The following is a 12,934-nucleotide window of genomic DNA, read 5'->3' on the forward strand; positions in this document are numbered from 1 at the left end:
TTTTCATTCTTTGCAGTTAGGGTTAGGACTAGGGTTGGGGTTGGGGCTAGGGTTGGGGGTATGTTGGGGTTAGGGTTAGAATTAGGGGGATTCCACTATTTAGGCACATCAGGGGGTCTCCATTGATTCCAGCCAATTTTGCGCTCTAAAAGTCAAACGGTGCTCCCTCCCTTCTGAGCTCTGCCATGCGCCCAAACAGTGGCTTTTTCCCCACATACGGGGTATCGGCGTACTCAGGAGAAGTTGCATAACAAATTTTGTGGTCCATTTTCTCCTAATACCCTTGTGAAAATAAATAAAGTTTGGGTCCAAATTTTGTGTGAAATTAAATGGCAGCTGATCAAGGGGAGCATCTAATAAGTAATTGATATATTCTGACAGGATGATCCCTTTAAATTTCTGCTGAATAAATAAGATGCTGTACAATATCATAGAATTGGAAACTCCCAGTCTGAGCATTGCTGGGGAGAAAATCATTCCATGTGAACCCACATGGATACAATTTTGCACTCCTGGTAATGGCCACTAGAGGGCACTGCTCAGTAGCAGCTTATATGCATTCAGAATAACCTGAGCGATCACTGACAAACTCTGGAAAACTGCCGAAATAGCAATTCCATAATATAATCAGATAGGGATAGACACCGTCACATCAGAAGCCTCATTATCTCGCGACTTTAACGAATTGTTGCAAAACTGTTGCAGTTTTATTGTGATCGCGGGATAAGTAACAAGACTAACGCAGCCGTTCAAATGTGGCACTTAATTATCTGATTCTCCATAGGCATCAGTGGAGAAGAGATGCTCGGAATTAATTTTGCAACACTTGGAAATCTACAGGTTGGAGACAACTGTGCACCCAACCTGCACTACAGGCCGCTACGTGTGCCGCCATATGGTGCCCCCTGCTGTTGGGGCATACCAGGAGGTATATTTTGTAACAAATGGTCAACCGCCGGCTGGACACCATTGTCAAAGTGCTTTATGGTCAGACATGGGGTCTCTATGGTTTGGTACTATGTGCCGCAATAGGGTGCAGCAGGCTGTCAGGGCATGCTGGGTGTTGTAGTTGTCAAACAGATTGGTTTTGATCGTGCGGAACCCCACTCAAGTCATTTATGGTTAGAGATAGGGGCTCTAATGTAATACGGAGCTGTTGTGCCGCCATATGGGGCACAATTCTGTTATCCATCATGGAATGCTGCACTGTTCCACATGGAGAGTGGAGGACCCCTGTAAGCCCCCATTTATTGAGGTATGTCCCCTTCTAATTGGGGTGGAATATGACCATATCCCAGTCATACACAAGGTGCAGACGTTTCTCCGTGCAGATCATTTTCTGAGCAGTAATGGATTACATAAAACAAAGACTCGTTAGTGATGTAACAGACGGAGGATGATTACCATCAGCACTAATGACAGATGTGCCTGATAATCAGATGTAAATTAGGGAAGAAGCAGGAGCTCCCGATGCCAATCTCAGGTTATTCTGGTCCCGGGTGGAGCACCTACTCTGGGAGTGGAGATGTTGACATGCAGGATTTACACGTTGGACCTCGAGGGCAAAAGATCCACTTGGACCTGGTAGTGGGGAATCTGCGGGAGAGTCACCCTGTTATGGGGGGAGAGGAAGGGAATCTCTGGCAGAAGCACCCTGTTATGGGGGGGCAGGGCCAGTTTTAGACAAAGTGAGGCCCTGGGCAAAAGTTTAAAGTGGAGCTCCAAATGCTGACATATTGCACTATCATACAAACATTTCTGTTGTATTTACGTGCACTGAGTTCAGGCCTCTAAACGAGCGATCGGCAATATTGAAGTCGTTCAACGCTTGTTTCCCGGCCTCTTTACACCAGCTGAGGTAGAATGATAGGTACAGATAGTCCTCAATACGATATAATGGAGGTCCATATAGTACATATAGTGTAATGCAGCCCCCCTCACAGTGTATAATGCAGCCCCCCTCACAGAGTATAATGGAATACCCCCCACAGAGTATAAGGCAGTCCCCCTCAGAGTATAATGCAGCCCCTCAGAGCATAACACAGCGCCTCTCAGAGCATAATGCAGCCCCCTCAGAACATAATGCAGCCCCCTCAGAGCATAATGTAGCCCCATCAGAGTATAATGCAGCCCCCACACAGTATAATACAGATCCACACAGACAGTACAATGCAGCCCCCTAAAAGTAAAAAGCAGCCCCCTCAGAGTATAATGCAGCCCCACACACACAGTATAATGCAGCCCCTCATAACACACAGTATAATTCAGCTGCCCACAAACACACAGTATTGTGCAGCCGCCCCACACACAGCACACAGTATAATGCAGCCCCCCACATACACAGTATAATACAGCCACACACAGTATAATTCAGTCCCCACACACACAGTATAGTGCAGCCTCCACACACAAAGTATAATGCTGCCCCCACACAGTATAATGCAGCCCCCCACAAACAGTATAATGCAGCCCTCATAGTATAAAGCACCCACCTCAGAGTATAATGCAGCCCTACACACAGTATAATGCTGCCCCCCACACAGTATAATGCTGCCCCCCACATGCACAGTATAATGCTGCCCCCCACACAGTATAATGCAGCCCCCACAAACAGTATAATGCAGCCCCCAGAGTATAAAGCAGCCACCTCAGAGTATAATGCAGCCCCACACAGTATAATGCAGCCCCCCCACACACACAATATAGTTCAGCACCCACTATACACAGTTTAATACAGTCTCCCCACACAAAGTATAATGCAGCAGACACAGACACTATAATGCATAATTATATATATATATATATATATATATATATATATATATATATGTATCACACACACACACAGCTTACCTCTTCTTCTTGTTCCCCAGTGCTATGGCTTCTGCAGAGCATCTCAGCTCCCCTGCTGGCACACGCTGAGTCAGAGGCAAAGGGGGAGTGATGGGAGAGAGAGCACCATCTGACACTCTCTCCTCCATCACTGCTTTCAACTATAGCGGAATGTATGATGCTGATAAATTGAATGTGGGGGAGGGGGCAGCACCGGGCCCCTCTTCCACGGGCCCCATAGCATGCCACTGGCTGGGAGCCCCTGGAGAAGTGGGGACCAGGCAGCTGCCTGCCCCTAATGCCGACCCTGATGAGGAGGGTTGTCAGAAGTACTGTGTTTGTTGGAGGTGGGGATCTGTGGCAGAGGTCCCCTGTGTTGGGGGGTGGTAGGGGGATGAAGAATCTGTGGCAAAGGTACGTAGATATTGGAGTAGGGGAAGGGGTATCTGTAGCAGAGGCACCCTGTTATGGTGGGGTTGTCAGAGTTACTGTTATTGTGGGAGATGGAATCTGTGGCAGAGGTACCCAGTTATTGGGGTAGGGGAAGGGGTATCTGTGGCAGAGGTACACTGTTATAGAAGGGGCATGTGGCATAGGCACCCTGTTATGGGGAGGGGAATCTGTGGCAGAGGCACCCTATTATGGGGGAGAGGAGGGGAAGGGGAATCTATGGCAGAGGCACCCCATATTGGAGGTAGGGAGGGATCTGTGGTAGAGGCACCCTATTATGGGGGAGAGGAGGGGTAGGGGAATCTGTGGCAGAGGCACCCCATTTTGGAGGTGGGGAGGGATCTGTGGTAGAGGCACACAGTTATGAGCCTTTTATAGCTAAAGTTCACTTTTATGGGGGAATTGTGGTAGATCAACTGAATCGTTTATTGACTGAATGAGGACAAGAACTTTATAGAAAATAAGATTTTATTGACAAAAATAACATTTCACTGACAAGAAAAATTAAAGTGCAAAACCAAAAGTGTTCCGTGTCTTCTGGGCAGTGGTAATCTATTATTCTTCAGCTATTGGAGGGTTCAAACAGAGGATGATAGAAGAGAGGAGTGAGTCGATTCGATCAGAATCAAAGTAGAGTTGAACTTTTAGGAATTTGCAAAACCCATTAATTCAAATAATTTGCATTTGATTTTGTGCAAATCTGACCAAAATTATATTTTACACATTTCCTCAGCCAGGGAAAGGTCACAGGAGCTTAGATGCAACCGGTTGGGCTTCCCCATAATGCCTTGCAGCCATCACATCATAGGATACAGCACAGCCAATCATGAGGACTATCATAGCCAGTATAAAAGCAGAGGCAGGGGAATGGAGCAGCCATTTTCTGATGAATCTGAATAGTTTCAGGACGTCACAGCTTTAGCCATAGAGATAGAAAGCCATAAACACTGAAGAAACGGTACTAATAGTATGTAACAGAGCAGTAGTGAAGAAGATTAGTGGGTGAATAAAATAGTATAGGGTTACAAGCCTTTTCAGTACTTTAGAGACATTGAAAATTACATTTAAAAAAAAAAAATTAAATGAAGCTAGCAAATTTAGATTTCACAAGGTCCGATGATCTATAAGGAAGTACAAATATCAGAACTGTTGGGAAAAGGACAAAATATAGTGAAAATATGAGCCTAAGCATACGGCGGGTCATGCCACATTCCGCGTGTGTAGTCATTGACCCAGCCAAGGTCGAGCTACTCAGCGGAAAGACAACAAAAAATCAGAGCCAAGTACAGGAGACAACCGTGTCCCGATACATAAGATGAGCCACATATAAATATTAGCTCTGTGTGGATTAATGTAATTATTCGCCAATGACTAACCTAGGATTAGATACATTAAGTGTCATGGATTACATGTAAAAACAAGATAATAGAAGGCACGCTAGAATCGGTGCACCATAAGCAAGAACATTGCCCTGGGTGCAAATATAAAAAAATGCCATCCGATAGGGCTCGTGTAGGATACATTAGGAGTGGGGACAAAAGTCAGGTGGGTTCTTTCATCATCGACTCTGGTGGTCCAAACCTGCACCAGACCATAGCTGAACATGAGCACCACAACTGAAGCAAGGAAGGATGATTGAACGGCAAACCATCTTTAGGTCTACATAGCCATAATCTTCCAAGAAGCATGGACATTTTTTGGAAGGAAACAAGTCCCAGGTCCCTCATGTCATAGCAGAGAAGAACCACCATTTACTGTTCCCTTAAAGTAGTGTTTCCCAAATCCAGTCCTCATGGTCCCTCAACAGATAAGGTTTTCAAGCTTCCCTTAGCACCGCACAGGTGAGACAACCTGCGGCCAGTTCTGATGCTTTGATGATAATTCCAACAATTGTATAAACTAAGGAAATCCTAAAAAAAACTCGATCTATTTGGGGAGCCTTGAGGACAGGATTTCGGAATCACGGACTTAAAAAGTAAAGATTTTTTCCCTTGAAATTTCCTCCATCCAAACTTAGAAGCGTTCATTTGGAACCCAATTTTTAATTACATTTTTTTTAGCTGTTTTACAATTTTTTTCAAGAAAAGCTCCCTAGTGGCTTGGGTATCTGAGGTTTCCTTCCAAAAATCCACAGGGGCCCTAGGTGATTAATAGAATATACAAATAGGCAAGAAAAAATAGATTTGAGGATTTCCCCTAACTGGATAATCTAGATCTGGCAAAATCTAATGTTCCTAGCAATTATTGGAGTAAGAGGTCCATCCAAATGTTGTTTTGGCCATCAGCTTTTCCTCCCCCCCATACACAATCTAAAATTGAGCATACATTTCCACCAAGAAATATGGGCACCTTAAAAGGGGTTATTTAGCTTAGTAAAAAAGGTGTGTTAAAATATATTGGAAATGCAAATTTAATAAAAACTTAGTAAAAAATACTTTCATTATGATATCTGGCAAATTTTAGAGCTTGTGTGCTCCAATTTTGGATTCATTCGCAAGAAAAGAGACCTCTATGACTACTGACTTCGAGGACGTCTATAGTCATGAGATTCAATCCTGCTTTGCCCCATATGTGTGCGGTTTGAGTAGAGAGGCCCCTAAAACATAAGATACATCCAGTTCCACTAAAACTGACAGATTTGACCAATTTTAAAATAACGTAAATGGGCACCTTAAGAACCTTACAAGGGTTGTCCAGTCAAAAAATAATCCCAGAAGTGGACCAACTGGTGTTGAAATCTGGACTTAGGAGCAACACATTTAAACATTTCCCTCTGGAAATAATACAACAACAGTGTAAAGACAGCGTTGACTCCTTCGTAGGGAATGTCTTCTCGAAAGAGTTTATGAAAAATGTTAATATGTTGGCATGTTGTCCTTATCAAGAGCCAAAGCCAAGTTCTTTCCATTATAACTCTATCCATGGATTACAGACGCAAAAAGAATATTTACTTAGATATGATGACACGACTGGTAATTCTCATCGTTCATGGCTTGGCTGTAGGCATTGATCCATTTGGGAGGCAATCAAAAGTCTTCTTTAAACAAAGTTAATATTGCAACTTATTGAATCAACAGCTGGATTAACCTTTTGTAATCTTAGTGGGGTAAGATCAGCCGCTCTACTTTAGTGAGACATTTTAGAGAAAGAATAGAGAACCTATCATCGATATAAAATCATCTCCAAGATGTTCTTCAAGTAACGAGGGTCATCCGAGAATGGTCGGTCAACGAGGGTCATCCGAGAATGGTCGGTCAACGAGGGTCATCCGAGAATGGTCGGTCAACGAGGGTCATCCGAGAATGGTCGGTCAACGAGGGTCATCCGAGAATGGTCGGTCACAACTCATGTTGCGCAATACAGCTTCCTTGCTCTTCAGAAGCTATGTCTATTCCAACACGAATGAAAGATGCTCAGCTTAAACATTCTCCAAGGGATTTCCTTTTTTTGTGAGAAGCTTAGATGGATCAGTTTTCCATGTTAAACCCAAGAGGATAAATCCCAAATCTTTGAGTCCGTTCAGAGTAGAAGAAATGTTCTCTCACACATCGTACACCTCTGCATCAATATCAAGTGCATAGTTGACTTTGCCTTGTAACTGGTCAATTGAAGCTCTTTTAAGAATATTCCAACCTCTGCTTGAACTTCTCTCAGAAATGTTTCGGAGTATAACAGGGGTACTACAAATAGACACCCTCTTTGTTTTGAGCTCATCTTCAGGAAACTCTGTTACCAGACACTCTGTTTCGGCAGCTTCATTATTGTCCCCATTACTGTGGAAGGCATCTACGAAGCGCTTGACTTTACGCTTGTCTAAATCTCTGCGCTCCTCGACTCTGTTGAATAAAATGACAAATTCTAGGTTGGTAACAATCCAAAGATTGTCTTATGTCGTTATCTTTAAATGAAGATATGCTAAATACCAAAAACTTCTAACTAATTTTTTTTTAGATTATGCTAAGAAAGAAGACTTAGGTTTATATCTGTGGTAGAGGCTTCATTTGATGCATTCATTAGAGTTTACATCATGTTTGATAAGATGAATGAAGGACTGTGGTGCTGGTTACTTGCATACTTTCTCAATGATAATCAAGTCACTGCATTCTCTGTTCTGCTCCTCCCAGTGTCAGGCAATTGCACTGAGCAGCCTCTTTTACCAAATCCAGAACTGTTGCATTCCCTTGTTGCTGGGGAGTCTCCACCTGGCTATAGGGACGTGCAGCCAGACTCTGCAGGAATTTAACCCACTGTGCCCTGCAGAGCTTTGCTTCCCTGACCTATCCTCTGCCTGCTTCTTCTCTCCACACCTTGCCTGTATTTAGGTTACTGGTTTCAGTCCATCTCTAGAAATCTCTCAAGGTGGATGATTGTTTTGACTCTCCTGTTACCGACCCGGCTTGTTCTTTCATTTTGTCGGACCTCGCCACTCCTGACACCAACTTCATATTTTGATCCTGTGCTGCCCACCCTGACCTTGGACTGTCTGACCATGTCTGTCTTTGCCCTTGGCACTTTGTTTTGTGCCTCTGACCCGTAGGTCAGCTGCTGCAGGTTTGGGTACTGCCTTGGAGTGGCACCTGCAGATTACCCTAATGGCTCAAACCTATCCTCACCATCAGTGTCTCTAGTGAAGACCAGGTAGTCAGTTAGTTATGCCCTTCCAGGATAAGCCTGCCCAAAGACCAGTAGTGCAGTGATGCTTAAAGGGAATCTGTCACCCCCCTGGGACACTTCAGCTATTACTATGGGCATACAGGTAATAAAAATATTAATCTAGTCTTACCTGTATACCTTATAGTTGCTGTCTGGATGTGGAAAAATAGACTTTTATGTCATTATGCTAATGATTTCTTCCAGGCTCTGGGGTGTAAGGTGCCTGGAAGAAATCCCTGCCTCCTCTCTTCATTATACCATCCTTCCCCATCTGATGCACGTCACACTGACCTGTGATGTGCAGTTGTGGCTCAGGAATCCGATGCATGCGCCCTGCTCTCCATAGAAAGAAGGAAGAGGTACAGATTGTTGAGCGAGTGCAGGGCGCATGCATGAGATTCTGGCCCGGGATTCAGGCACCACAACTGCCCGTCACAGGTCAGTGTGATGTACATCGGAGAGGGGTGATAGTATAATGAAGAGAGGAGGCAGGGATTTCTTCCAGGCACCGTATGACCCTGAGCCTGGAAGAAATCATTAGCATAATGAAATAAAAGTCTATTTCTCCACATCTAGACCGCAGCTGTGAAGCATACAGGTAAGACTAGATTAACAATTCTATTACCTGTATGCCCATAGTAATAGCTGAAAAAGTATCCCAGGGGGTGACAGTTTCCCTTTAAGAGATGTCTAGGGTCCAATAAGTAATTTTTTTTTCTTTAAATTTTAGATTACCCTGGGCCTTTTTTTTTTTTTTTTTTAAGCAGTGGACAACTTTTTAAGAGAATGACACTCAAAGGAGGTCAAAAGCAAGCTCGGACTGGCCGGTAAGAGAACAGGAAAATCTCCTGATGGGCTTTTAACCATGATTGGGCCTACTATCCTATTCCATTATAGGAGAAGTGGTTGGCATATTATACTTTATTCACCAACAAACAAAGGCAAAATGTTATCCTTCATTTATCCAACTACTAAAATCTATGATATAGTAACATAGTAACATAGTAACATAGTAACATAGTTAGTAAGGCCGAAAAAAGACATTTGTCCATCCAGTTCAGCCTATATTCCATCATAATAAATACCCAGATCTACGTCCTTCTACAGAACCTAATAATTGTATGATACAATATTGTTCTGCTCCAGGAAGACATCCAGGCCTCTCTTGAACCCCTCGACTGAGTTCGCCATCACCACCTCCTCAGGCAAGCAATTCCAGATTCTCACTGCCCTAACAGTAAAGAATCCTCTTCTATGTTGGTGGAAAAACCTTCTCTCCTCCAGACGCAAAGAATGCCCCCTTGTGCCCGTCACCTTCCTTGGTATAAACAGATCCTCAGCGAGATATTTGTATTGTCCCCTTATATACTTATACATGGTTATTAGATCGCCCCTCAGTCGTCTTTTTTCTAGACTAAATAATCCTAATTTCGCTAATCTATCTGGGTATTGTAGTTCTCCCATCCCCTTTATTAATTTTGTTGCCCTCCTTTGTACTCTCTCTAGTTCCATTATATCCTTCCTGAGCACCGGTGCCCAAAACTGGACACAGTACTCCATGTGCGGTCTAACTAGGGATTTGTACAGAGGCAGTATAATGCTCTCATCATGTGTATCCAGACCTCTTTTAATGCACCCCATGATCCTGTTTGCCTTGGCAGCTGCTGCCTGGCACTGGCTGCTCCAGGTAAGTTTATCATTAACTAGGATCCCCAAGTCCTTCTCCCTGTCAGATTTACCCAGTGGTTTCCCGTTCAGTGTGTAATGGTGATATTGATTCCCTCTTCCCATGTGTATAACCTTACATTTATCATTGTTAAACCTCATCTGCCACCTTTCAGCCCAAGTTTCCAACTTATCCAGATCCATCTGTAGCAGAATACTATCTTCTCTTGTATTAACTGCTTTACATAGTTTTGTATCATCTGCAAATATCGATATTTTACTGTGTAAACCTTCTACCAGATCATTAATGAATATGTTGAAGAGAACAGGTCCCAATACTGACCCCTGCGGTACCCCACTGGTCACAGCGACCCAGTTAGAGACTATACCTCCGTGCCATCTCCGTGTGCGGTTCCACCATTACTCCAAAGCAACATGCCCGCTGCCTTGGGGTCATCCTTGATTCTGACCTTTCATTCACCCCCCACATCCGATCACTGGCTCGCTCTTCTTACCTGCATCTCAAAAACATTTCTAGAATTCGCCCTTTTCTTAATTTCGACTCTGCAAAAACTCTGACTGTTTCACTTATTCATTCTCGTCTGGACTATTGTAACTCTTTACTAATCGGTCTCCCTCTTGCAAAACTCTCCCCGCTCCAATCTGTCCTGAATGCTGCAGCCAGGATCATATTCCTCACCAACCGTTACACCGATGCCTCTACCCTGTGCCAGTCATTACACTGGCTACCCATCCACTCCAGAATCCAGTACAAAACTACTACCCTCATCCACAAAGCACTCCATGGCTCAGCACCACCCTACATCTCCTCCCTGGTATCAGTCTACCACCCTACCCGTGCCCTCCGCTCCGCTAATGACCTCAGGTTAGCATCCTCAATAATCAGAACCTCCCACTCCCGTCTCCAAGACTTTACACGTGCTGCGCCGATTCTTTGGAATGCACTACCTAGGTTAATACGATTAATCCCCAATCCCCACAGTTTTAAGCGTGCCCTAAAAACTCATTTGTTCAGACTGGCCTACCGCCTCAACGCATTAACCTAACGATCCCTGTGTGGCCTATTTATAATAAAAAAAAAAAAAAAAAAGGTTCCTCGCATCATGTTCTCATACACTTTATGCAGTATTAGCCCTCTGTGTCTGTACTGCTACATACTGGTTCATGCAGCTTTACATGATCACCCGAGCCTTACACTATAGCTGGTCCGAATAACTAAAGCAATTGTTACCATCCACCTCTCGTGTCTCCCCTTTTCCCCATAGTTTGTAAGCTTGCGAGCAGGGCCCTCACTCCTCCTGGTTTCTGTTTTGAACTGTATTTCTGTTATGCTGTAATGTCTATTGTCTGTACAAGTCCCCTCTATAATTTGTAAAGCGCTGCGGAATATGTTGGCGCTATATAAATAAAATTATTATTTATTATTATTATTATACCATATATACATTTGTAAATGGAGTATTGTAATATTTGCATCTGAAAACTGGGCCCCAGAGGTGAAGGTATTGGCGGGCCTTAGGCACCCCAGTCTGACATTGTCAACAAGACACTCTTTTGGCCATTGTACAACGAATGGGAGCCAAAAAGATTGTTAGACATATGGATCCAGGAACTTGTCTAGAGGGTAGTACAAACAAGTCAATGAAGTGTGGGGCAAAGGACGCCTTAAGGTACCGTCACACTCAGCGACGCTGCAGCGATATAGACAACGAGCCGATCGCTGGAGCGTCGCTGTTTAGGTCGCTGTAGAGACGTCAAACAGCAGCTCCAGAACGATGCAGGAGCGATCCAGTGACGTAATGGCGACTCACTGATCATTGTAGCTGGTCGTTAGCTCCATGTAAAACATTGCTGGCATCGTTGCTTTTGCTGTCAAACACGACGATACACGCCGACCTGACGACCAATTAAAGTTCTGGACTTCTAGCTCCGACCAGCGATATCACAGCGGGATCCAGATCGCTGCTGCCTGTCAAACACAACGAGATCGCTATCCAGGACGCTGCAACGTCACGGATCGTTGTCGTTCTCGTTGTAAAGTTACTGAGTGTGAAGGTACCTTTAGACACTTAATTCCAAAGTTCCATCAATGCCCCCTACTGGAATCGATACTAAATTATTGGCATCCGGCTGAACTACCCAATGCCACATAAAGCTTATGAATACCGGCAATAAATGTTTTTTCTCCACTTACCGGAGATACCAAGAGTCTCCTAACCCGTATTCTTTTCCACTAATACCAAGGCGAGGCCATAGGGCCTTTGGCATCTTTCGTTCAAGCATTATAGTTGTGGCTACAACCTGCAAGATAAAAAAAATCATTTAGTACAGGGCATTGATGATATTTTTGTCATAGGTATGGAGGACTGCAGATGTAACTGTCGTATCCAAGCCCTGGTGTCCTAGAGAGCCCAAAGGCCTCTATACCACATAGGACAACGCCATCATCATGGAGGGTTACATTGTAGGTGGGGGCGAGTTACAGAATTTGTATTGGGGCTGGAGTCATCAAGGTAAGTCAATTCCGTTGTCAACCCACCTGAGCTCTCCATAATTCATCTCCTTCATGAGCGACGCGCCAATGTGTGTCCCCCATCATGGCAATCAGAAGGTTCAACATTAGCAGAGCAGCAACTACTGCAAACGCCGAGTACATGACGCTGTACATAAACGGTTGGTCTACCGAGTAATTCGCCGGGCCATCGACGATGGTTAGGAAGAGTTCAAAAGTGCTGAACAGAGACATGGGGTAGGACATAAACTGACCCAGTTCTTCAGGGTCCTGGGTCTGAAATATTACAAAGAAAGCTGCAAAATAATAATAATAAAGAAAATTATAAATTTACAGCTCTTTTCTATATCCACTCATAGCATTGATACCTTGTAGCTTTGAAACCACAAGCTCAGATTTAGATTGTGCTACATTACCATGACGTTTATAGGTTATGCGTTTTACCCATGCAAAAACCAAATATATATATTATATATATATACACACAATTATAATCTTACATCTCACTATTTCCAGAATATCTCAAACTATAAAATAATGACAGGATAAAAAAGAAAAAAAAAAAAGGAATGGCAGAATTGCTGCTTTTTTCGCGCCAAGACTTAAAGGAATCAGGAATAAAATAAGAGGAAAGTGTCATATGAACCCCTAAATGATACCTATAAAAAACCTCATCCTACAAAACACAAGACGAGCAAATATAAAACAAAAAAAGTTATGGTGTTCAGGAAATGGCTAAATAAAAAAAATATATTTTTAAGTGTTTTCTGTGACTAAAAATAGTAAAAAAAACAGTGAAAT

The 12,934-nt window shown here is 43.5% G+C and overlaps 1 protein-coding gene across 1 annotated transcript in view; it reads right to left on the reverse strand.

Moving 5' to 3' along the window:
• Positions 1-3,736: 3,736 nt before the first annotated feature.
• Positions 3,737-12,934, reverse strand: part of LOC138667832 (transient receptor potential cation channel subfamily V member 6-like) — a 34,684-nt gene continuing 25,486 nt past the window's right edge. The window contains exons 13-15 of the mRNA XM_069755919.1: positions 12,161-12,429; positions 11,816-11,922; positions 3,737-7,118 (exon numbers count right to left, since the gene is read on the reverse strand). Of these exons, the coding sequence (XP_069612020.1) occupies positions 6,824-7,118; positions 11,816-11,922; positions 12,161-12,429 (671 nt within the window). The 3' untranslated portion in view covers positions 3,737-6,823. The remainder of the gene's footprint in view (positions 7,119-11,815; positions 11,923-12,160; positions 12,430-12,934) is intronic.

This window comes from Ranitomeya imitator, chromosome 2 (assembly GCF_032444005.1).
Source record: "Ranitomeya imitator isolate aRanImi1 chromosome 2, aRanImi1.pri, whole genome shotgun sequence".
Classification (NCBI taxonomy): Eukaryota; Metazoa; Chordata; class Amphibia; order Anura; family Dendrobatidae; genus Ranitomeya; species Ranitomeya imitator.